The following is a 25,172-nucleotide window of genomic DNA, read 5'->3' as shown; positions in this document are numbered from 1 at the left end:
TTGTCAGTTGCATGTTTTCTTCAATTGGTATTTGCTAATTTGGCACGACACAAGTCAGCACTTCGCTAAATTTGCAACAGAAACCCTATAGATTGGTCACATAGAACAGGCAGCGAAAAAAGGAGTACTGTAAATCAATGTATCACAAAAAAGTGTAGATTTACAAGGAAGAAAGCAAAAAATTGAGCCTTGTAAATAAATGTTATAGGAACCACACGCACATGAGGATCGCAATGCGGATAAATCTGGTAACCGTTAGTTTTTTTTGTCCCACAAGCTTCTAATGTGCGATCATTGGAGGTGTCCTTTGTGATCCTGAGGTACTTCCTAGAGTTGGAGATGAGTACCAGATTGTGATTCCTCTTCTAACCACTGTATTTCTGGCTTATAAAGAGCCAGCATTATGCAAAAACCCAATGCCGACCCAATGGATATTAAATCGGATCACGCGATAAGATAAGTCGCAAAATATGCTTTGAAACAAGAATGGTGATTGGAATACATCAAAAGCATAGTGGAAGAGGGTACTTTTATCTGTTTCCTGGTTCCATGGGGTGGCAAGTGGAGTGATATAGAAGAAGCTAGTTTTCTTTTTGGTTCATGTATCATTGGCCTGGGAACAACCTCGTTCGAGTGAAGAAATCTACTATGGTAAAATTGTACAAAGAATGTTTACAGGATGAAGGCAAGAGGATGCTTCCTCATATGTTTTTGAGGTAATTAAATCTTACTGAAAAATTTGTGCTGTAATTCACTTTGCGGTGTTGTTGTATTTGTGTATTCAAGGATGGAAATAGCAATATAAATCTGGACAAAACCGAAAATATAACTGATAACTTCACAATTGCCTGTAGTGTTTATTTTATGTGAATCATAGCAAACGTCCTTATCTGTATTTTATAAAAGAACCATATGAGAGGGAATTGTAATTTTGTACTGAAAAAAGGGAAGTAAACACAAGTATGTGATGCTTATAGATTCATCATTTTACCTGTTCGTATCAGGATATGGCTCCTTTTACTTCGTTTGATAATTTGCCTGGTTTTAAAGACATTTGAGGAAGGAAATGTGTCACTAGCAGAATACTCATTCGCTCTAAAGGCTACAGTTGGATTGAATGCACTTGTACTAGCTGTGGCCCTGTGGGAATTGGTAACGGGAAGCAAGATTGAACAGACACTGCCATGGAGGCCTCAAATAAGGTTTTTCCCGTTGTTTTTTTTGTTTTTGTTTTTGTTTTTGCTACTTGATGCTGACCTACTCTGCCTTATATTGCAGTGCTTTAAAAGAGTCCTGCATCGGTTGGTAGCACTCCTGAAACCAATAGATTAAGCGTGAAACGAGCTCGCGTGAACGTTGACGACCTGTCTACCCTAAACAATCCTCTTAAATCTTCCAAAGCTGCTTCAAATAGCTGAGCTTCAGCAAAGGACATGCTTCTCAATGAGCCCACTTCATCAACTGACAATGAAATTGCAACCGCTCTCATCACTGTACAACAGTCTGATCAATTAATTTCAACTTTCCACTAGTACTTTTCTTCGGCAGACAGCCTACTTAGCGTTGGAGGGAGAGAGGAAAATGCACAACATTTTGAATGAGGCAAGCAGGAAGGCTGAAAGTTGAATGTCTACGTGCAGCTTCTGTCTAGACAAATCTCAAGTTAGCAAAACTTCTTAACCAATGTCGTTAAAAGTTGTTGTCTCTAGAGGAGTTGGATGCCAAAAAGAAGAGTACTTTGCAAGACAAAGATGCCACCATAAAAGCTTTGATGGGTAGAATTGTTCAGCAGCCAAAGAAAAGTCACACTGTTAAGCCGTAGGTGGCAATTGTTTCGGCATTCAAAAGCTGGACCGAGTACTTAAATGCAATGGAGTCAGCTTACATCCAAGGATCTGAAAACTGTCGAGGTAGAATTAGCAAGCGCTATCCTGATATATTCATTTTTTGTCAGTTGATTGCGCTTAAAAGTTTACTATTCAGTGTCATAAATCAAAATCCAAAAATCATATCACATATTAAGATGCCACATATTATAGATGACAAAATTAATATATATCTAGTGAAGACATAAAAAAAGAACAAAAAGAGTTAAAACGAATAGAATCAGATGCATGCGTAACGTTATCGGTGTTATCTATTCAGATAGTAAGTTACATTATGTCCACATCCTATTTATTGTGTTAAAACTATCCGTTGTTGGTATGTTACATTACTAGGCTGCTAATCACCTCTCGTCGTTTGTGAGTTGACAATATTAGTGCAGCATTTGTGCAACTGCCTAAAAGATAAAAAAATGTGCCTATTTCTTGTGATTTTGCCTCTTTCTTTGAGATTACATTTTTGGGCTTTCCATATGGGCTTTCCAGTTTTGTGATTGGCTTGGGCTTTTCCTTTTGGTAGGCCTAGAACTGGTCACTCTACAACTTGGGTTTGCTTATCAAAACTCCCCATTATCAAGATAAGACTTTCCCTTCTCTCTTCGTGAGAGACCTCCCCTCTATGTGAGGGTTAATCTCACCGTTGTGTGAGTGGTTTCCAATCTAGTCAAATTTTGGTATCGCCGATCCTAGGACCAGCTGGGATTGGTGGGTTTTCTTTTGTTTCTTTCTCCCTCTCTTTCTCCTCTTTCATCCGCTGTTTTCTTCCCTGGTTTTATTAGCTGATTTGCCTTCTTCTCTCCCCTCTGTTGTCTCTCATCCATATTCATCCAATTTCCAAGCTTCAGTAACCCTTTGCCGTGATTTGTTGCGGTGTTTCGAGTTGGTGTGCTTTGATCTGGTGCTTGCACTGGGTCGGGTGTTCCTTGCACACCCCCTCCCCCCACCTTCTCTTTGTTGTCTACCCTTGTTAGCATTGTTGCTCATGGACTACCATGAGCTTCTTTCACTTGGCTACAGGTTCTCTGGTGTCTGTAGCTGGGCTAGGAGTGAAGCTTGGAATTGACTGTTGGTATCGGTGAGGCGAGGCTTTGTTTGGGGAGCAAATTTGGCTGGATCGACATGCACGACTGCTGTTTTGGTGGTTGCAGTGGCGATTATGGTGGGAAGACGCAGTGGCTCCGTTGTTTTTGTGTTTTCTTTGTTTTGGTCTCAACTTTGGTTGGGCCTCTGTTGTTTGTTTGTGTTTTTGTTTTTGAGCTTCTGTGTTGTAAATTTTATTGTTGGTAATGCATGTTACCTTTGCCGCCCACCACCCCCCCAAAAAAAAAAAAAAAAAAAAAAAACCTCCCGCTCTCTGGGACCATGATGTAATCCTTAAGAGCATATTTAATGTGTTGGGCGCTATAGGCAAAATCTATCTCCTCAAAACAATGATATAGCCTATTAATATATTTTTAGTTCTGATGGCGAAGGCCTAAAGGTTATAATTCTAAATTTTAAGTGGGTCTCATGTTGCCCAAGGTTTGGGTTGAGCCTAGTTTGACGTCGCAAGGTGCCTTGTTGAGTTAGAATTTTATTTTTTAAGTTTGAGATTATTCGGAATGTTATTTGGAAATATATTTCTTATTAATAGATATTAATTAACTCTAAATTAAACGTTGTTTTTACGTAACCAAAGTTAATCATATTTGTGTGACAATTTCTAAAAGGAAAATGCTATTTACACATCTATTTTTACGTCTTACACACTCTTGTTAATTTTTTGTTGTTGTTCTTCTTCAATTCATTTAATCCAACAACTAAAAATTAAGAAGAAAGTATGAAAAGTAAAAAATAAGTGTGTGGATAGCATTACCTTTTTTAAAACTACATTTTCAAAACCAACACGCGCTTGCAAATCTAATTAACTCTCATTTTCACTTACTAATGATTCCAGTTAATTAATGCTACTTGATTAATGAAACGATAATAATTACGACACTCAAAAGCCGAAAGAAAAATGCTGAAATCACAAATCAAGCCCCCTTGGAAAAATTGTGAGGCTAAAAGGTGCATGGAGTTTTATTTTATAAATGGATCTAACAATAATTGATGGACAGCTGCAATTTATTAGATAGCAATCGATCAAATATTTCACCGACAATAGCGCAAAACGTTATCAAACAAATACAACGAGATTGGTGTCATAAGTAGCATGACATGTCATTCTGTCGTCATATTCAATTGTTAATTAGTTTTTTTGTTTGCTTTAACAAACTATTGGTAAATTTACATTAAATTACAAGGAGGGAATAATAGATTCGACTACAAGATTTTAAGTGTAAAGGCTAATCCTTTTAACTAACTGAGTTATAAGTAGTGTTTAAAATATTGATATAGGTAGAAATAACAACATATAAATTTATGAAAATATCAACATGCACATGGAAATATCAATATGAATTGCCTTCATGGAAATTATGAAAATTTGCAATGGAAGGGGTAATCAACTCATTCAGATTTAGCGAAACTAGAGAAAATTTTCTCAAAAAAAAAAAAAAATTAAAAGTTCGAATCTGCAATGGATTCCGGCAAAATTTATGTAGTGAATCCGTAAAATATCGTTGATATTCATTGATTTTCATATATCTCGTCGATATAAGGTGAAGTTTGCATTTCACCCCCTTTCATATAGATCCTTAATTTTTCAAATATTTCAATGAAGATATCCATAATTTTGTGGATATTTTAAACACTAACTGCACGCCATTTTGCGTTAATTAGTTTGTAAATAAGTTGTTTTTGGGTAAGTAAGTTACTATATAATTTCTTGTCTATTTTAAATAATTAAGTGTAGGACAATTTTTATTTTTTAATAAAAGATATTATCTATATCAAGGAAAAGAGGAATAGGTTTAGCTTCACAATGAACTAGTAATAATATGATTCAAACTCACATTTGGAAAGAATTGAATTTAAAAACTTCTCACTTATAAATGAAGAAAAATACTACTAAATCATATGCATAACAGGTTTTTAAAAACAGAAGATTGAGTTGATTTGATGTTCTGGTCAACGAGTAGACTCAAATTATGGCGTGCCGATAGATTGACTTGAGTTGGCTGACAAAACAGGCTCTGGTAATATTTTTATGTTTTCCTCCCAAATAAATTAAAGATAGGCCAACAATATAAAATGATTGCCAACAACTCAAAATAGTCTCTCAAAGCGACTTTGTGGGCTTTAGGTTAGCATGAACATACCTTTTTTTCCCTCGCAATTTTATCCTCAATTAAAAGCGGGTAAAATATTATCTCAATTGTTAATTTGATAGGAAAACTAATAAAAAGAATTTCAAAATTTTAAGTTTTAACGATAAGGATAAAATAAAAAGTAAAATGAATAGTACCAAGATTGACTTTTTAATATAAAAATGTGATTTTTCATTAAAGTGAACAGTATCATGAGCTTTTCGTTAAAGTTCCTTAATTTGATCTATTTGATGACAATTGTCGTTTCAAAGTAGACTTCTTCAACTTCATAATGAGGAAGTGATTCAACTACCGATGTGAGATTTTGTCATAAATTATTTACAATATTGTCTATTAAAAATGAAACGAATGTATCGAATACAAAGGATGACACATTTAAACCAGTAATGGAGTGGCTCAGGTAAATTTAATTCGCATGTATAAAAAGCATGTTGCTTGAGTTTGAAATCTAAAATACTATTGTTGTAGTGATGTGAGTTTAATAAATAAGATCCCATTATTTCATAATCCAAAATTCATATTACATCTTCAAATTCTACAAGTGATACGCAAACAAAACTTCCATATTTTAAGTGAACAAATAAACATACATAAAGAAAAGGTTAAAAGACAATATAATTAAACGCATGCTTAAATGGTTAATTACTACGTTCATATAGTCTGTTTATTCTGTTTATGTTGTTAGTTAGTGGTGTGCTATGTGTTATATTATTAGACCGCTAATCACCTCTAATATTTTCCTTGTTAATTGACAACATTGTGTAGTATTTGTGCTATGATTTATGAACAGAGCTGAAGTTGAAGGGTTCATGTTTAAGAACTCATGTCCGAGTTAATTAGCCATAGCTTGACTCAGTTTATAACCCAACCACACGTCAATTGAAAGTTGAGCTTTCCTTGTTAGGAAAAATTTCCTCAAACAAATCCAAATCATTAAATCAGAAAATAAAAACTTCATAGATAAAAAAACACTCTCAAAGTACCTAATAGGAAAGGGTTCGGGGCTTTAGGTTGGCATTAGTATATTTTCTTTATTTTATTTTTTTTTGCAATTAAAAGTGGGTAAAATCTTATTTTAGCTGTTAATTTGACCTAACGACAGTTGTCATTCTACACCGAACAACTTCAATTTTATAAATGATAAAGTGATTTGGCTACCAATGTGAGATTTTGTCATAACTTACATATAATATTGTTTTTTTTTTTTTTTGTTAAGGGGGACAACTGGTGGCAAGCCATAGTTATTTACCCTTTTCAAGGGCCGGAAATATAATATTATTTGTTAAAAATGAAATAAATGTAGAACATAAAAGAGGACACATATCACTTTGAGTAATGTTCTCTTATACCTTCCACTATGGTTCATGTGAATTTGATTCCCATATATAAAAAGCATGCTTCATAAGTTTTGATTTTTTTATAATTTGCTATAGTTGTGTGAGCTAGTAGATGTGACCTAGTAATTTATAGGAATCAAACGCATGAAACATGTATAATACACTTAACAATCGGACTAACTCTTATTGGACTCAAAATTTCTAGTTCATTGTAGAAGGCCTTACTAGACAATCATATATCTCATGAATGACAATTACATATATTAATTCAAATGTATTTTCACCTTACTAATCTTATTGATTGATAGTTTTACAACATAATAGTATCTCATGTCTCAACACCTAACCTATGCATAGCGCAAAGGTTGATAATCTTGCTAATTTGTCAAGATATATAGTAAGAAAACATTACCTTGTATAGTGCAATTTTATCTTATCTTGGATGTATACTCGTAAAGTGCACTATTTAGTGTCATAAAATTGAATTAAAAAACCAGATTACGTATTCAAATTTCATAAATGATATGCGACAAAAGTTCCGTTTTTTTTACTTGAATAGATAAAAAAACAAGAACGAAAAGTTAAAAGAAAACAGAAGTAGACATATGTAAAACGTTTTCCGCTCAGATAGTCAATTACTGCATTCATACAATTTGTTTTTTCCATTCATGTTGTCGGTTAGCGGTGCATTATGTGCTATATTATTAGGCCGCTAATCACCTCTTATCCTTTGTTAATTGACAACATTGTGTGTGGCATTTTTGCTAAGATTTCTGAACTGAGTTTGAGCCCTAAGTTGAACCCTTCACCAAACTCCATGCTTAAGAGCTTATCTCCGAGTTAGCCATAGCTTGACTCAGTTGACAACCGAAAGTCGAGCCTTTCCTCTTTGAGAAATTCCGCAAACAAATATTTCAGAAAATCCCTCCAAATGATTATTTACAGAAAATATTAAAAACTTAACAAATAAATCCACCCAAAACAACCCTCACTTGCCAACACGCGCCTCAAAGCGCGTAGGACCGTACCACGTAACAATCCCTATGGGCTTCGCCATTCTAGCTCGGAAGTTCGTAAGGACACCAATACGATTTGTCGTTTAAACCACTAGTAACAAAACCCCCCGCAACTTTCACGTACGTGGCAGCATATCATTGGCTAACCCCTTGGCCATGTAGCAAATCTCGCCCGGTCTCAAAGCAACTAATAGGAAAGGGTTCGGGGCTTTAGGGTTGGCATGAATATATTTTATTTATTTATTTATTTTTAAAAGTGGATAAAATCTTATCTTAACTGTTAATTTGACCTAATGATAGTTGTCATTTTGCACCAAAACTTCAATTTTATAAATGATAAAGTGATTTGACTACCAATGTGAGATTTTGCCATAACTTATATATAATATTGTTTGTTAAAAATGATATAAATGTAGAACGTAAAAGAGGACACATATTTCTTTCACTAATGTTCTCTTATACCTTCCACAATGGTTCATGGGAATTTGATTCCCATATATAAAAAGCATGCTGCGTAAGTTTTGATTTTTATAATTTGCTATAGTTGTGTGAGCTAGTAGATGTGACCTAGTAATAAATTTATCGGAATCAAACTCATGAAACATGTAGAAGGTCTTACTAGACAATCGTATATCTCACGAACGACAATTCCATATATTAATTCAAATGTATTTTCACCTTACTAATCTTATTGATTGATAGTTTTACAACATAATATTATCTCATGTCTCAACACCTAACCTATGCATAGCGCAAAGTTTGATAATCTAGCCAATTTGTCAAGATATCTAGTAAGAAAACATTACCTCATATAATACAATTGTATCTTATCTTGGATGTATACCCGTAAAGTGTTCTATTTAGTGTCATGAAATCGAATTCAGAAACCAGATTATGTATTCAAATTTCATAAATGATATGCGACAAAAGTTTCGTTTTTTACGCGAACATATAAAAAAACAGAAACGAAAAGTTAAAAGAGAGCAGAAGTAGACACATGCAAAACGTTTTCCGCTCAGATAGTCAATTACTGCATTCACACAGTCTGTTTTTTCCATTTATGTTGTCAGTTAGCGGTGCATTATGTGCTATATTATTAGGCCGCTAATCACCTCTTATACTTTGTTAATTGACAACATTATGTGTCGCATTTTTGCTAAGATTTCTGAACTGAGTTTGAGCCCTGAGTTGAACCCTTCACCAAACTCCATGTTTAAGAGCTTGATTCAGTTGACAACCGAACCTCACGTGTCAAGCCTTTCCTCATTGAGAAATTCCGCAAACAAATATTTAAGAAAATCCGTCCAAATGATTATTTACAGAAAATATAAAAAACTTAACAAATAAATCCACCCAAAACAACCCTCACTTTTTCCCCCAAAAAAAAAAAAAAAACGCTCACTTTTCAACACACGCCACAGAGCGCGTAGGACCGCGCCATGCAACAATCCCTATGGTATCGCCATTCTAGCTCGGAAGTTAGTAACCACACCACTACGACTTGTCGTTTAACGCACAAGTAATAAAACCCCTGTAACTTCCACGTACGTGGCAGCATATCATTGGCCGACCCCTTAGCTATGTAGCAAATCTCGTCCGCTCTACCGAATAGCAGGAATCTTTAGTGCCTCGTGTCAATCATTTCAGGCTAGAGTCTGTCACGCGCGATGGTGGCGCGTGGATATTTCGATTTCGTACCTCATTAAACGGTCCAGAGAAAACACTCAGACCCTCTCCCTCGCCCCCCCTATAAAATCGTATTATTTTCTCTCTCTAAGGACACAACGACTTTGCTTTCTCAAATATATTTTTCCTGGGTTTTGGCCTCCTTCGAAATCAGCTTTCGTGGTCATGAAACCTTAGCTTCTATAAAACCCCAGGTACAACCCTCTCTCTCTCTAGTTTTCATGTTCAACTGCGTGCGTGCGAGTTTTCTCTCTCTAAAAGCAGAGAGACTCAGAGGCAGCGGCTGTCTCTGTGTGTGAGAGAGTGTGTGCATCAGTCTTTGTTTTTTATTTTTTTTGTTTATTTTCAATCCAAAGCTTGCAAATTGGTGCTAAAACTCCAAGACCCATTTTTCTCAGGCTTGCTCTCTCACGTGGGTTCGGCTTCAAATTTCGTTTCCTTCTCCATGGAGGTATGGAGATATTAAAAAACCAAATCTTTTGTTTTCTGGGTTTCTGTTTTTATTCATTTTACGATTCAATGCAGTTCTCTCTGTGTTTTTGAAGGGTCATTGTTTGGTAAATAAGTTGAATTTGATGGGATCGTTTTGGAATTCTCACTGGTTCTGTGGTTTTTGCTTGCCGGAATGCTTTCCTGTTCTTGCTGTCGTTTCTTTCTATGTTGGGTTTTATTTATTTTTGTTAAAGTTTATAACTTTTTGGTTTTTTTTTTTGTTTTTTTGTTATGGTTTTGGTTGTGATTGTTTGTTGTTTTGATATGAATGTGCTTAATGGGTTTTGGGATAATTATCATAAAGTTTCTGCGTTTTTGTAGTTTCGTCGATTTTAGTCTGGATTCGAAAAGGGATCTGGATTGATTTATTTTGTTGTGGGTTTGCTGCTTAATACTTTGTTGCTTGTATTTCTTCTCGTTTATGCTTAAAAAAAATTAGAGCTGGGTTTTTATTTGTTTTTCGGAAAATTACCATAATTGTTACCCAAAAACAAAAATTATTTACGGTCAGTTGAGGTTCATGAGTAAACTTTTTAATATAATAAATGCAAGAATTTTTTTTTTTGTTTGCGTTTATTTCCGATTTACCTGTTGTTTATTTGGAACATAAAGTTGGTCTTCGTCAAATTTTGACATTGGTGTCAATTTGTGTTGTGGAAATTTCTTCTCTCTTTCTCTCTGGGATTAATGGTTGACTAGGATTTATTGCTGTTAGAAATCAATGTTTAACCTTTGGCGTGTTTAAGACCAGTCTGCTGCATGTTTTACCTTTGGCGTGTTTAAGACCAGTCTGCTGCAATAGTAGCAGCTCAATTGGTTTTGGACTGCTTTCATAACCCGAACCGTCATTTCTTGGTTAGTCTTTTTGATCCTGGAAACATGAGCTTTTAAGATTGGATACATTGTACAGGCTCAACAGAATGAGAAATTTAGAAAGGGTATTTGAAAGTGTAAAATTGGAATGGATTTTGTTAGAGTAGTAGCATTTTTTTAGCATGCAATACTCTTCCTCCTCGTTTTCTATCTTTTTCAGTTGGTATCATATTTTTATAATGGTATCAAAATGTGATCAGGATCGCAATGCACGATTTCATGTTGGCATATGGCATTCATAATTTATGAAATTTTTACAAAGTATATGTCTTTTGTATTGTTTGTTGAACAAAAGCAAAAACTTTGATCCTTTTGCTGTCTCAGAAATCCCTTTTAACAATACCAGTTCCTCTAACCACCCCCCCCACCCCCCCCCCCCCCCCCCCCCCCCCTCTCTCCTCTCTTCTCCTTCTCGTATGACAGATGGATTCAGTTGAAGGAGATAGCCATGGGGATATCAATGACGATGAATCAGCGGACCATTCATTTCCTCCAGAAGCTTTTGATCCATGTGGTGTCTCTGGTGACCCTGAGCTAGGTCCTAGAGTTGGAGATGACTACCAGGCTGAAATTCCCTGTCTAATAGCTGTTTCTGACTATGTACGGCTTTTAAAGAACTCAATTGATGCAGAAATTGCTGGTGGTAGTCCCCATGGTTTAGGAATGGGGTTACCCATACCAGTAATGTGGATCAATGAGGAATTTGAGAGCAACAAATATGAACATGTCAAAGAGACCCTGATTGTTTCAGAAAGTGACAACATAAAATGCAAAGCTGAGCCAATGGATGTTAAGTTCAAGAATGGGATAACATCAGGTGAGTCAGAAAAGTTAGTATTGAAACAAGAACTGATGGCTCAAATGCATAAAAAACCTGGAGGTGTGTATTGTCCGGTTCCTGGTTCTGCAGGTGACAGCTGGAGTGGCATAGAAGAAGCCAGTTTTCTTCTTGGTTTATATATCTTTGGAAAGAGACTCGTTCTGGTGAAGAAGTTTGTCGGGAGTAAACAGATGGGCGATGTATTGTCATTCTACCATGGGAAGTTTTACAAGTCTGACAGATACAAGAGATGGAAAGAATGCAAAAAAATGAGAAGCAGAAAATGTATATTTGGGCAAAGAATTTTTATGGGGCCAAGGCAACATGAGTTGTTTTCTCGTTTGTTTTCTCACGTGTCAGAAGAGTGCCAAAATTCTTTGCTCGAGGTAATTACATCTCTAGGAATCTTTAATGCTAGTATTGATCTGTACTGTAGATTGAATTATATCAGCCTGTCTGCACATAGACATCAATCTGCAAACAAACAAAAGTGTGCTAAACTAGTTATTTTGTTTTCCTGAATACTTCAATTCAGATTCTGCGTAGACACTCTGCCAACACTGTTTAAGTTATTATTTGATTACTAAAATTCTTGGCAGATTAGTATCGCTTTAATTGTTTAACACTTCGTACATGTTTCTCACAAAGCCCCTATATGCCTTCTGTAAGTTTGCTTTCCCTTGGAAAACTACTGACTTTCCTACACACCACCTGTAATATTGCTTTCCTGTAGCCTATATGTGGACTTGATCGGTAAACTCAAATTTATGTGTTTGTTACTGTAGCGATTAGTTCCACTTCTAGAGATTACTGCCTACTCATTGAATTTAGCTGTGTTTTAGCTTGTATGGTTATGGATTATGAAAATACTGTACAAACGAATTATAGATGAGTATGTACTGATCTAACTGAGATATATATATATATATATATATATATATTTTTTTTTTTTTTTCTCTGATGAAGATTGATGTATCTCTAATTTGCTAACGTGTAACTTGTGATTCACCAACAGTAACATATAAATTTGATTACGCAAAATGAAAACCGTTTGTGCAGATAATCATTTATAGGACAGGAGGGATATGTCTTGGATTTTGCTATGATTGTTTGTTCATTTATTTGCTTGTATCAGGGTGCGGTTCCAATAATTTTGTTTGTCCAATTCCAGGTCTCAAAGACATTTGGGGAAGGAAAAATTTTACTAGAAGAATATGTATTCATTTTAAAGGCTAGAGTTGGATTGAATGCACTTGTAGAGGCAGTGGGAATTGGTACGGGAAAGAAAGATCTCACAGGCATTGCGACAGAGACTTTAAAGTCCAATCATGTTGCTCCTGTTCGCCCAGAAATACCAACTGGCAAAGCATGCTCCTCCCTTACACCACTAGAAATAGTCAACTTTCTAACTGGGGGCTTCCGGCTAAGCAAAGCCCGCTCAAGCGATCTCTTTTGGGAAGCTGTTTGGCCTCGTTTGCTTGCAAGAGGGTGGCATTCTGAGCAGCCTTATCCGGGTTTCTCCACTGGTTCCAAGAATTCATTGGTCTTTCTTATCCCTGGTATTAAGAAGTTTTCAAAAAGGAAACTGGTGAAGGGAAGCCACTACTTTGATTCGGTAAGTGATGTCCTGAATAAAGTTGCTTCAGACCCTGAGCTTCTTGAGCTTGAAACAGGAGCAAATAATGAAAATGGGTGGACAGATGAAACAAAGCTGGACGAACAAGACTTCCCAAATCAGCAACGCCACTGTTATCTGCAGCCTCGTACTCCAAATCGTAGTAGTGGAGATGTCATGAAGTTTACAGTTGTGGATACAAGTCTGCCTAATCGGAAAACATCCAAGGTGAGGGAACTGAGAAGCTTACCATTTGAATTGGACGCCTCCGCCTCCAGAAGTGATTCTGATGATGACGATGAGGATGCTTCTGAAGCTTCAACAGATAAATCTAATTCTGCTGATTCCTTGTGTTCACAGAGGATCCATGTTTCGAAGTCCATCCATTTGGGTAGAAGCGATGACAAATATTTTGAATATGATACTTCAGAGTGGGAGCATCAAGCTTCTTGTCAAGGTTTGACTACTGTGACTGCAGATCTATCTAAGAATGAGAACATTGGTATTGGCAACGACATGCGGCGCGGGAAAGCTGCGAAGTGCCAAAAGATCCAGAAAATGGTTTCTGAAAAGGAAAATCATGTGGCCCCTGTTTTAAAAAGACGTCGAAAGTTAGTTGCTTGTAATCACACAGATACCATCCCCAGCAGGAACCACTTCTTGCAAGGTCCCGTGTTACAGCAAGATGCATGCAGCTCTGAAGACCACCCTGAACTTAGTGAGAAAACTCCCTCTCAAGTGGATCTATCCGAAGAGAAGTTATCATCCACCAGTACTTTGTCTAGAGAAGCCAGTCCAGTTAATAATGGTGAAGGCAAACGTGGCGATAGTTTGCGCGTGGAAACATTTCATGAGAATCCTCAGTGCCGTACATTTTTTGACTTGAACATGCCCCCCTCTCTAGATGCTGAAACTGATGAACCTTTCACAATGACAGAAAGACAAGATGATCAAACAAAACAGGAACCGGATGCTGCTTCCCATTCAACGATGCCCTCTGAATGTGGGGATATTTCTGAACAGCAGCCTGCAATGAACTCTCGGAGACACAGCACAAGAAGCCGACCACTGACCACCAAGGTACTGGAATCTTTTGCTTATGGATTTTTCGACACAAAGCAGAAGCGGAAGAGTAGGGATGAATTTCCCCGAGACGACTCCATATTAAGGCCATCCAGGCGTGCTCGTACTAAGGTGGGAGCTCCCGACAGTTTTGATACTAGTCTCCCGGATTTCAGCATGCAGGAAACCGGGAGTGCTAACCCCAATAACAACGCTGACGGATACAGTGAACTTGACATGGGCTCCTAAGTCAGTTAGGTGCTGAAAATCCAACAAACAACTTGAAGAAAGAGCTTCTGCATATAACGGAGACTGCTGCTTTCGGCTGGGCTACTATAACCCATGATACACAGCAAAGGTAGCTGTCTCTTGATTCGTCTGCATTGTACATGGTGTTACATACAAAGTTCATAGGAAAGTCTGAGTATTAGCGTCATCTCCCGAGGCCATTACATCAGAGAAAGCGGCACAAATAACCGGAAAACCAATGATGAGAGATAAAGTTACATTCCTGCATTCAAATCGTAGTTGAAGTTCAACAGCATTTGATAAAATCGTTTACTTTCTCTCTTATGTACAATTTACTTTACAAGTGGTTGTCTTTTTTTTTTCTTTTTCTTTCCTTAGTTATGTGAGTTGCAAGACCAACTTATAGGGGGTGACTGTTGCATTCTGATCAAATGTAGTGAAAGTGAAACAAAAATTGTAATTCGATTTAGACTGGCGTCGACAGTTTCTCATCGGTTTACATCTGAAATTTTCGTAATGTGGAGATATTTGTGTAACGCATTGTTTGTTGACTGCCGAAAGCAAAAGATAAGTTGAGTGTTTAAGTTTCCTTAGAACAGTTTGCTTGCATGCTCATTGTTTCCTGAACTGGGAGCTCTTTAACTCGTACCAAAGACGAATTTAAATCACATTACTATTAACTCATTGTGAGGCTTAATCAATCTGACCTTTAAGTGTACATACTATCGTTTGTTCAAAAAAAGAAAAAAAAAGAAAAAAAAAAAAAAACTTATTATATCATATAATCCAAATTAGGAAACAAAACCGTCATTAAAATAAGCCCCTCCTGGGGTATTTTAGCCATTTCGTGTAGGACAATAGGACACGAGAGCACCACGCGCCGCTTCAGCGTGTGTAGCTCCGATCGTCTTCTTCCTCCTCTTCCAGACTTGCAGTATTCCCACCAAACCCTATTCCTCAAAAGTAAAAAGGGTTTTTGCATTTTAACCTGTTCTAATCTATTTTATCGGATTTTTATTTGATTTGGGAAAAATTAGAAAATAGAAAGCACAGCCGACACAATGGGTCAGGCGCTTCGCCGAGCTGCTGGAAGAACACGATCCACTTCGACCGTCGAGACGACGTCGTCAAAACCAAAGACCGTCGTCGTCGATCATCGGCCTCCTCCGGTTCCCCCCGAACGGCCCGAGATCTCCAAGGTCGGCGGCGCTATTGATTCTGGTATATAAAAGCTACCGCCTTTCTTTTGTCACTTGGCTTTACATTTTTCCTCAGCTCAGTTTAGTTAATTGACGGCGTCGTTTCGAATGTGTTTTGTTGGTTTCAGATGGCAGTGCAGGAACAGGAGGAGCAGTCGAAAATGTGCTTGAAGAGCGAGATCCAAATTACGATGCCATGCTCAATCAAATGGTGGGTAGGATCAAATCAAAGCCTGGAGGCAAATTGGAAATGGGTGAGGTCAGTTTTTCAAATTTTGGTTTTTTCATTTCGTGTCGTCCGTTTGGAACAATGTAGAAAGCACTTCCGCTGATAAGCGCTTTCAGCGCATAAACTAGCCAGCCCCACTTTGAATTTGAGACATTGTGTTGTATTGTAAATGTGTGATTTTGGGATTATTTTACAGGCATTTGTGGTGGAAAAGTATAAGAGGCCTCTACCAAAACTGAGGGATACGAAACCCGATTCCGGCAGTTATGAGGAGAGGCCTACTCCGCCGGGGACTCTGAATGTAGCACAGCTGCGCCACATCATCCTGCTGCATCAGGGCAAGGCTGAGGATCACAATGGCCGCATGGAGCCGGACCAAATTGCTGAAAAGTTCCGGGTTGATGTTGCCGAGGTTCGGAGGATCTTGCAGTTTGTATCACTGCCTCCGGAGGATAGCAGCGGCAATCAGAAGAACAATCGTTGAAGAAGGCACAGACAGATAGCTCCGTCGACCATTCTCCTTCGCAACACTGTCACTTCTAGTTGGATTTTCTGTTGAATAAGGATGGCTCGCATACAAGTTTGAAAATGTTATGAGAAATCATGTGAAATCTTTGTGATTCGGGGAATCCATACATTGGAAAAAACGTGTAGGAAATTTTGTACCTCGTGTTTGAGGCATTTCGATTGCAACACGAATTGAGAATCTTTTTACCTAAACTTCATGTCTGAGATTGTTCCAAATGCAAGGGAAAAATTCGCGTTTGCTTGTTATGGGTTTTATCCGCGAGTGCGGAAGGCGACTGTATTGGTACTTCGAGTCTTCGACCCCAAAAATACGTAAGAGGATGTAAATACAGTAACCAGATTTTTCCAGAGAGAAAGCATCGGTTCTTCGCAAGGCGTCAAACATGTTACCGTAAGCACGGTGCTCCGCTGGTTTCCGGCGTCCTGGTTGCCTCTGTAGTCCTTCAATCTTGCAAGGACCCGGTAAACAGAATTCATATGACCAACCATCATTGCATTAACATGGAAGCATTTTCATGCACAATTTTCTTCCCTTGAGGACAATTGTTGTATCCAGTTACTTTCAACAAAAGATCTAAAAATGTCAGGTTATTATTATACACGTGAGAGTGGGGAAGGGAGAACTGAACTTAAGACCTCTATTTCTGGGGTAAATGATCTTAACTACTTGAACCCTCCAAAACTAGCCAATGTGGTTCATGTCCTTGTGAGACCTCGTGACAAATATTTTCAACCAAAACAAGTATATATTGATTTGTTGACTCCACTGATAACCTACTAATCCATTTCCCAGTCAAATTTTTAACCCACGTCTAAGCATTCTAGATTATTGTTGACTCCACTGACAAATATAATCCCTTAATAAACGCTCATGATTTTAACTAAACCTCAACTCTCTATCTTCTCCTACTTTTCGAGAAATTTTCAAAGTGCTCGGTATTCAACTGAATACTCCATGTGTTATTATATTTTTTGTTACTCAATAAAGTTAAAAAAGTATATTGATTTTAGTGAATTAACACGGTATCATTTTTTTCATTTATTTAATTTTACTGAATTGAAAATTTGTATTTGATTTTGTGTGAATTCTATTTAGTTTTATTAAGATACTACGATAAGTAACCAACTAGTACTTTAATTTAGTAATATTCTTCTTTAGTAGTAAGAGCAACTCCACCGTTGCAAAGGTCCCCCCTGCCTATTCACTATTTAATCCACTCAGTGAACAGTAACCGCCCTTAATGAACAGTAACTGCCTTTTGCATCTCCACCTCTACATTGAATAGCCCTAGCAATAGGCACTAAAATATTAATATTTATTATTATTTATAATTAATATTATATTATTTAATTTGTATTATTAATTTATCTTTTTCGGAAATTCCTTCCTATCTCTCGAAACTTCTACCATTTGTTTTCTTCTTCCTTCCCACTCTCTCACTCCCCTCTCCCTCGTTGTCTTCCCTTTTTTCTCCGACCGACCGTCTCCCTCCCCGCTCTCTTTTTCTCCCTCATTTCTCCCTGTTTTCTTCCTCAAAGGAGGAAGCTACAGATTTTGCACCTAATTTGGATCGAAAGACCAGCAGGTCTTTCTTCTTGTTCCTCAAAGCAAAGAGAGAGCACTGCAAATTCGAAATCACAAATCAAATTTCTACTATAATTTATGTTTTACAACTCCAAATTTGATTTTGTTTTTTTCCTAAAAATTTCTGGAGAAGAGCACTGCAAGGTAATTGACTTCTGGGTTTACCGCAGATTTTGATATTTTGTGTAATTGGGATTTATAAGCTTTAATCTTTGAATTGAAGTGTTGTATGGTGGATTAAGCTTATTGGAAGCTTAACTGGACAAGTTCATCGCTAAAGGGTTAAATTTTGTTCTTTTCGCTGTGCATGCTTTCTGTTTCTTTTTTCCGGAATCCGGCGAGCTCTGTGATCAATCTCGACCACAGTTGTTACTCACAGCGGTAGAATCTTGTTCCTTTTCATTTTAGCATCATTTTTGTGCTTAAATTACAATTTTTAATGGAGTTTTAAGTCGAGATCGGAATCGGGATGAATCCCTGCCAAATATTCCGGTGTTCTCCCTTGAGGGTTCCGGTGACCCCATGTTTTAAATCATGGTTGACGTCAGCCTTGCGTCACGTGGCCTTCGAGCTCTTGGGTTGGCAACTTATGCCAGGTCTCTCCCTCAGGCCCACTCGGGCTCCATCGCTAACACACGCTGGACCTCTCCACTCGGGCTCTCTGGCCCTGTTTGAGAGCCAGTCCATCGAGCAATAGCCCACGGTAGAACTGCTCTAAGTGAAATATCTTTGGTTCAACATGGAGGCGATAACATATTGTAATGGTATTGAGTTGAATACCTGGTTAATGATTGCTCATTATGCGCCCAACCCAATTCTCTCTTCTTAGAATATAAAATTATTGTATATAAACAGATAATTTAACTATTTTAAAAAAATAAAATATAGCCTGCTTCGAGGTAGGTGTTGCGGTTTGGCTTGCTTTTCAAAGAGTTCTATATATAGATTCTTTTTTTTTCTTCCCCGTTGCATTTACATTTCAAAGTCTTTCTTTATTACTATTCTCTTGTATTGGAAGACAAGTTTTACAAGTAACTAGGAAGAACGAATCAATTTAGATGATGGACTTCAGTGATGCATAAAACATTCATCTTTGGGATGCAAGTGCGTCTTCTTTTTTTTTTTTTCTTTTTTTTTTTTTTTTTCTTTTCTGGTCAATGACTTTTTCTTTTTCTGACTCGATCTGCTTTGGGATGCAAGTGCTTCTTCTTTTTCTGTTTTTTTTTCTTCTGGTCAATGACTTCTTTTTCTCAACTCGATCTGCTCTAGAACTGCAGCTTCCATTTCCCTTCTTCTGGGGCTCAAAACAAAGACCAGCCAACCCTAAACATTTCTATTAGGTCATCTGTTGTTCGCTACTTTTAACAACCATCACTCATTCTATTCGTGTTAATATTTCAATACTTAATTTAATAATGAATGAGTTATCAACAACATTAGCCAAAAATATATCACATAATACTTAAATTAATCACAACTAGAAATAGTTTTACTTTAAAGACATACAAATTAAACTTACCCAGAAGTAAACATATGTGGAGTACTACCATCCCTTTGAGTAAACTTGAATCCCCTTTTACATCTGTAAGGTTGTGACCAGTAATAATTTTGCTAAAAAAAAAAAATTAGCCACCCTCCTTGTCTCCTTGACTTACAATAACTAGTAATTTACACTAAATCCTAATTAATTTTTTTTTTAATTTACTTGTAAAAATATAACTAAAAGGCACTTTTAGAACACCAAAAGCGATTCCAATAATGTTTGACATAAAAGGTTAGAAGTCCTTTATGCTTCTTCATGAAACACTTCAATTCCGAGTTTTCCACAAAGCATTTGTATTTTTATTAAAAGTATCAATTTTGTCATGCCTCGGTCCTGGTATACGTTCAGGATTGGCACGTAACGTCACCAAATATCTGTATATCTAACATACCCCGCCTCCAGGATATGTACAAGGCAAAATTCAAGATTCAAATTGCGTAGTAATTTTTGTATACTTTATGACTGCATCTAACCTCCTCGTTAGACTGCCTATGTACCCTTGATATGGATCAAACCATTCGTAGTTCACCATTTGTTAAACTCTAAACTTTTCGGAAAATTCTTCTAGTAGAAAACATAAAATACCACGCTACACATCAATCATAAGCCAAACACCATTTGTCAGCATGCCATTCACATAGACATATGCTTTCCAACATCATTCCACAATCACATCAATCATTAACACATATCATATACCGAAATGCAAGGCTAGAGTGACACAGTTCGACTGAAGCCTACATCTTTGAAGCTGAAATCAAATCCAAGGAACCAACAAGTCAAATGGTGCGATTTCGGACAACTCAACAAAATTCATCAATATTGGGTTCCGGACCACTTAACGGAACCAAAACACCAAGTAAGATTCTTGACCACTCAACCGAATCCAAATCAAGATACGATTCCGAACCACTCAACGGAATCGCGGAGTAGAAGGGATTTCGGACCTCTCAACGAAATCTAAGTAGATACGATTCCGGACCACTTAACGGAATCTCGGAGTACAATGCATATCGAACCACTCAATGAAATTCAAACTGGATACGATTCCAGACCACTCAGCGGAATCCAGACGGAGCAGGGAACCAGACCAGACCACTCAACAGAACCCTAGCAGATACCCAGTTCCGGATCACTCAACGAAACCGAGCAAAGGACTAAGGACATAACAACAGTTTAACGAAAAGTGCTCAATTTACAAAGGCTCAATGAAATGAAACAAAGCACAAGTACTAAATTTAGAACAAGTCAACGAAGCGAGAAATGAAACAATGAAATGGGTTATGAAACAAGCTTCAGAGCAACAAACCCTATGGCAATGGGTTAACAGACCACTACTAGCCCTCACATTTCATCACATCATACCAATCATGCAATTCAAATCACATTTCAAATATGCACATCAAATTACTTTTCATCGAACCATTCAACAAGCTCTTCAAACCACATTTCACAGATATCATCACTACACGAGTCAAATCACGTTTAATAAACATAGATCAATGACTAATCACATTTCAATAGATTCACATTATAAAATCAAGTAATATTCACAAAGGATACTGAATACGAACTCAGGGTGATGACCATATCACATATCTTTAAGTCACTCATTATCCAATATAGGCCAACTAGACTTCACTTAGTCTCTAGTGGTACTAATTTTAGTATTTAGAACGTTTCAAGACATGTTGCTCAAAAGTCAACCATCGGTCGACGATAGGGTCCACATCCTTACGTAATTTGATTCGGAAGATCTACACATCGGATTTTGGATTCGCAACTTCCTAAGGTCCTCATTATGCTCATAGAACAACATACTAAAATTTCATCGCGATCCGATGGTCAGATCTTTGCCAATTACAAATTCAGGTGGCGGTCAACGTTTAGTTTTACAAACTTAGAAATTCAATTTGGGAAGATCCGTAGTTGAATTCCCGATCCGTCAGTTTCTAATGTCCTCAAGCATTATATACTATAACATATTAAACTTTGGTGACGATCCAACGGTCGGATTGTCGATTCATATGATGACCAAGTGGCGATCTCTATCAAAACTATAGTCATATGACGAGATTTCGTCAATCGGACATCACATATGGAATAAGGATATCCACATTAGTCTAGGAAAGGTAGGTGGGGTCTTGGCTCAAAAGCCGCTGCACACGGCGGCCGACTGCCCAGATTCATCGAAAAATTTTGCCTAACTCCAAAAATTACGCAATTTCACAGAAATGTAGAGCAAGTCAAGAAGAGCAATTTTCATACTTGGGCCAAAGTCCAATTCGGCCGGGAAACCCCTGAAATCACCCTCGATCTGCCGGAAACCTTAGAATTGGGTGTTCTTGATTTGACTTTAAACAAGCTCTGACGCCTCAACCCACTCATGGGCTTTGTTCTTGGACTCAAGAGACACCTGAGGATGGTGGTAGTTGATGGAAAACCCTTCGGAATGGGGCGGATCGCCGCCATACACCCATCGAATTCTCGGGTTCGATTTCCACGAATTGGAGCCAAATTGGCTCAGGTTTTTGGTGGACATGAAAAGAGGGGAGGTCGGGTAGGTGTTTGGTAGGGGTGGAAGGTTGTAAAATGCTGAAAAATGGAGGGAAAACCGTCGAAAAAAGTCACCAGAATTGGGTTGGGTCGCAGGTGTAATGAGTTGGGGTGATTCCATGCCTCTCGCCTCTTTCCCTTCCCCTCATTTCTTCTCTCCCCCATTGGTCACTTCTCTTTCCTCTCTTCCCCATTCGCCCAACCTCCCTCATTTTCCCCCTTCTCTTTTGTCCATCTCTCTCCTCTCTCCTCCACTCTTCATCACAACTGTCCATGTGGCTCAATCAGATTGCTCCAGAAAATTTGGAGTCTTCTAGAGTGAAGGTTAAATTTACTAAAATGACCTCGACTTTAAACGTTAATATCTCATTCATTATAACTCCAAATTACAATATGTTTACGCTCACGCGCTCATATCGACAATTACTACCCAAATACATAAAGGAAAATGGAAAAATACATACGCATCAAATATGTCCTCAAAAATTTTGTTTAGTCCATTAAGTGCGTTTTCGTCCTTTTACTTAAATAAATTTATGCGCCTCAAATATAAACGCATCGAAACTACGAATAAAAATACAAAATACGTAATTTTAAACAGTGAAATCCAGGGACGGGATTTCACAAATGTGCTTCTAAATTTCAATAGAAGCACCACTTCTGAATAAGTGTATTTTTTAGAGAAGTATTTACAAACAAGCCTTAAATGTTTGCTAGAAAAGATCATGAATAATACTTGTATTCCCTTTTAGGGATAGACTCATTCCCACTTGCAAATAACGCAACTTCATCTTAGAGATTTCATAATCAGAACCGTTCAATTTCTCAAATTTCATTGACAATCATCCGTACAAAATCATTAGAATGGGAAATTGTTTAGTCATTCAAATGTATCAAATAAATAAACGAGTAACCATTAATATGTTACTTGGTTGTTACACCATTGATTTATTTGATATATTTTGGATGACTAAATATAATCTCCAATTGAAATAATTTTTTGCATGGATGATATTCTTTTATAAGAATGATCTTCAAATGAAGATTAAGAAATTGAATTGTTTTAATTGTGAAATTTCTATAATAAAACTACGTTATTTGAAAGTGAGAATGAGCGTATCTTCAAAGAGGGAATGCAAGAATCATTTAAAGATGATATGTGGTGTGGAAGATTTCGGCTTGCTTCTAATGAAGGCGATCTCTTATTTTTAAAACAATTATTAATTGTGAAGATATTATATTAAGCATCTGATTAAGCTAGTGCACCAAATGTTCCCAGATGTGATTCACCCTTCGCCAAGCGCTGACCTAATCTCTCTGTGTTGATTAATTAGTGTTTACTGTTTCACAAGTGGTGAATTGTTTTCGTTGTTAAAGTTAAACAATTCTGAAAAAGATTGCTAGTAGCGAAGTCTTACCGAATCACTCATAATTAGTCTTTTTTTTTTTTTTTTTAAGGATTTATAGAGACAGTCACGATTAATTTTCTAATTTTTAGTTTTACAGATCGCTTACTAAAACGTTAGGAAACTTCGAACTTAAAACTTTATCTAGTGAAGAGAACATTCCAAGTAATATTCGGATTCAAACACCCTTCCCCCTTAATATTTAATTTAGCATAAAATATTGCTTGCCTGGAAAAAAATAAAAATTTAGTGTTTGCTGTTTCAGACTGTCACCGATATATAATAAAGCTTCTGAGCTTTTCTCTTTCCCAACCCAAATCCCGCTCTCTCTCTCTCTCTCTCTCTCTCAAAAATGGAGCAGAGGATCCTAGAACTCGAACTCATCTCAGCCAAAGACATCAAAGACGTCAACCTCATATCCAAGATGGACGTTTACGCCGTCGTCGCCCTCCAGGGCGACGACGTATCTCGCGCCGGCAAGCAGAAAACCAAGACCAAAGTCTCCCAGGGATGCGGGACCCATCCCACCTGGAACTTCCACATGAAGTTCGTTCTCGACGAGTACCTAATTCAGCAGAACCGCATCTCCCTCGTCTTCAAGCTCGTCTGCCAGCGCAGCCTCGGCCACAAAGACATCGGCCAGGTCCTCGTCCCCGTTAAGGAGCTCTTGGATTCCGTAAAGGCTGACGCCGCCTCCATGAAGTTTGTCGCTTACCAAGTCAGAATGCCCTCAGGGAAGCCGAAAGGTGAGCTCGAGTTCTCATACAAATTTGGTGACAAAGTGGCGGCTTCAGAGGCGACGCTGACGGCGGCTTCGTCAAAGGGTAACGAGCCGGTAACGGCCTATCCGGTGGTTGGACCGTCAGTCCAGCCGGTGGTGGGGTATGGTGGATACCCACCTCCAGTTGGCACCTCTGCTGGGCCTCCGCCACCTGGATACGAGTACCCAGCACCACCGCAGGGATACGGGTACCCGCCGCCGCCACCAGGGTATGGGTACCCGCCACCGCCACCAGGGTATGGGTACCCGGGGCCGCCACCTGCCGGGTATGGATACCCACAGATGCAGCAACCCCAGCCGGAAGCAAAGAAGAAGAACTTTGGGATGGGGCTGGGAGCTGGAGTGTTAGGAGGGTTACTTGGTGGGATGCTAATTGGAGATATGGTATCTGATGGCGGTGGATGTGGTGGCGGTTTTTAGTTTTATGGATGTTTGCTTTTCAATTTTTTGTTACAGTACTAAATTTTCTTTTTGAATTGTTTTCTTTGTTTGATGGTATCATGATATATCATGTCACATGTTGAAAATTTCATCAGATTCACAAGAAGTCAATACCGAACTTTACAATGTTTGATATAGATAAATACCAGTTTGGTACAACTGGAATTTAAAAAAAAAAAAAAAAAAAAAAAAAAAAGGTAACAAGAAGTTAGGGTCTAAAATGTATTTAGGAAATATCTATAATCAGTTTTTTTTTTTTTTTTTTTTCTAATTATGAGTGGAAAAAAAAAAAACCTATAAGCTGAAGCAGCAAAAGTAAGCTTAAAAAAACTGGCTTATTTATTCTGAAACACAAGTATAGTGCCCATTAATTGAGAGTGATGATGAATAATTTCATAATTATTATGTTCGAGGATTACATGAGATAAAGCATTAAGAAATAGCATAGCCGCAAGTTTGATGAATGCATTTGGTTAGACTACTTTTCCATTGAACAACTTTTGGTTTGTTATTCTATTTAAAGTATGTATCAGTTGATTATGGTATTTTAAGTGGATCAACAATGTTGAGCACTTGTGCTAATGAATTTTAGCTATTTAGTTTGAAATATTTCAATATTT

General features: G+C 37.5%; 3 protein-coding genes across 6 annotated transcripts; all 3 read left to right on the top strand.

Annotated features, from left to right (window-relative positions):
* Positions 1-9,212: 9,212 nt before the first annotated feature.
* LOC103943640 lies at positions 9,213-14,775 on the top strand. 4 transcript variants are annotated; one of them, XM_048572064.1, is made up of 5 exons: positions 9,213-9,367; positions 9,572-9,624; positions 10,962-11,744; positions 12,530-13,201; positions 13,334-14,775. In XM_048572064.1, exons 2-5 carry the CDS (start codon positions 9,619-9,621, stop codon positions 14,282-14,284), a joined length of 2,412 nt encoding a protein of 803 aa, XP_048428021.1. In that variant the 5' UTR covers positions 9,213-9,367; positions 9,572-9,618; the 3' UTR covers positions 14,285-14,775. The 4 variants fall into 4 exon arrangements, with proteins under 4 accessions (XP_048428021.1, XP_009352242.2, XP_048428020.1 ...); XM_009353967.3 differs by having other exon boundaries at positions 12,530-14,775; XM_048572062.1 differs by lacking the exon at positions 9,213-9,367 and adding an exon at positions 9,418-9,476 and having other exon boundaries at positions 12,530-14,775.
* A 266-nt stretch (positions 14,776-15,041) lies between these two features.
* LOC103943718 lies at positions 15,042-16,478 on the top strand. Its single transcript, XM_009354058.3, has 3 exons — positions 15,042-15,505; positions 15,612-15,742; positions 15,909-16,478. The coding sequence occupies exons 1-3, from the start codon at positions 15,346-15,348 to the stop codon at positions 16,194-16,196; spliced, it is 579 nt and encodes a 192-aa protein (XP_009352333.2). The 5' UTR covers positions 15,042-15,345; the 3' UTR covers positions 16,197-16,478.
* A 7,170-nt stretch (positions 16,479-23,648) lies between these two features.
* LOC103943719 (protein SRC2) lies at positions 23,649-24,583 on the top strand. Its single transcript, XM_048572141.1, has one exon. The coding sequence runs from the start codon at positions 23,683-23,685 to the stop codon at positions 24,529-24,531; it is 849 nt and encodes a 282-aa protein (XP_048428098.1). The 5' UTR covers positions 23,649-23,682; the 3' UTR covers positions 24,532-24,583.
* Positions 24,584-25,172: the final 589 nt, after the last annotated feature.

This window comes from the organism of the source record quoted next, unplaced genomic scaffold (genome assembly GCF_019419815.1).
Source record: "Pyrus x bretschneideri cultivar Hongxiangsu unplaced genomic scaffold, Pyrus_bretschneideri_v1 Contig6, whole genome shotgun sequence".
Lineage (NCBI taxonomy): Eukaryota > Viridiplantae > Streptophyta > Magnoliopsida > Rosales > Rosaceae > Pyrus > Pyrus x bretschneideri.
The sequence above is the reverse complement of the archived record's forward strand: the minus strand, read 5'-3'. Positions and strand labels throughout refer to the sequence as shown.

What these genes read in the sequence shown, in the direction of transcription:
- LOC103943640 (XM_009353967.3), top strand. An exon ending in GCCAAAATTCTTTGCTCGAG is followed by an intron (nt 11,745 to 12,529) that starts GTAATTACATCT and finishes GTCCAATTCCAG; the next exon opens with GTCTCAAAGACATTTGGGGA.
- LOC103943718 (XM_009354058.3), top strand. Translation starts at nt 15,346, where the DNA reads ATGGGTCAGGCGCTTCGCCGAGCTGCTGGAAGAACACGATCCACTTCG. An exon ending in CGGCGGCGCTATTGATTCTG is followed by an intron (nt 15,506 to 15,611) that starts GTATATAAAAGC and finishes TGTTGGTTTCAG; the next exon opens with ATGGCAGTGCAGGAACAGGA. An exon ending in GCAAATTGGAAATGGGTGAG is followed by an intron (nt 15,743 to 15,908) that starts GTCAGTTTTTCA and finishes ATTATTTTACAG; the next exon opens with GCATTTGTGGTGGAAAAGTA.
- LOC103943719 (XM_048572141.1), top strand. Translation starts at nt 23,683, where the DNA reads ATGGAGCAGAGGATCCTAGAACTCGAACTCATCTCAGCCAAAGACATC.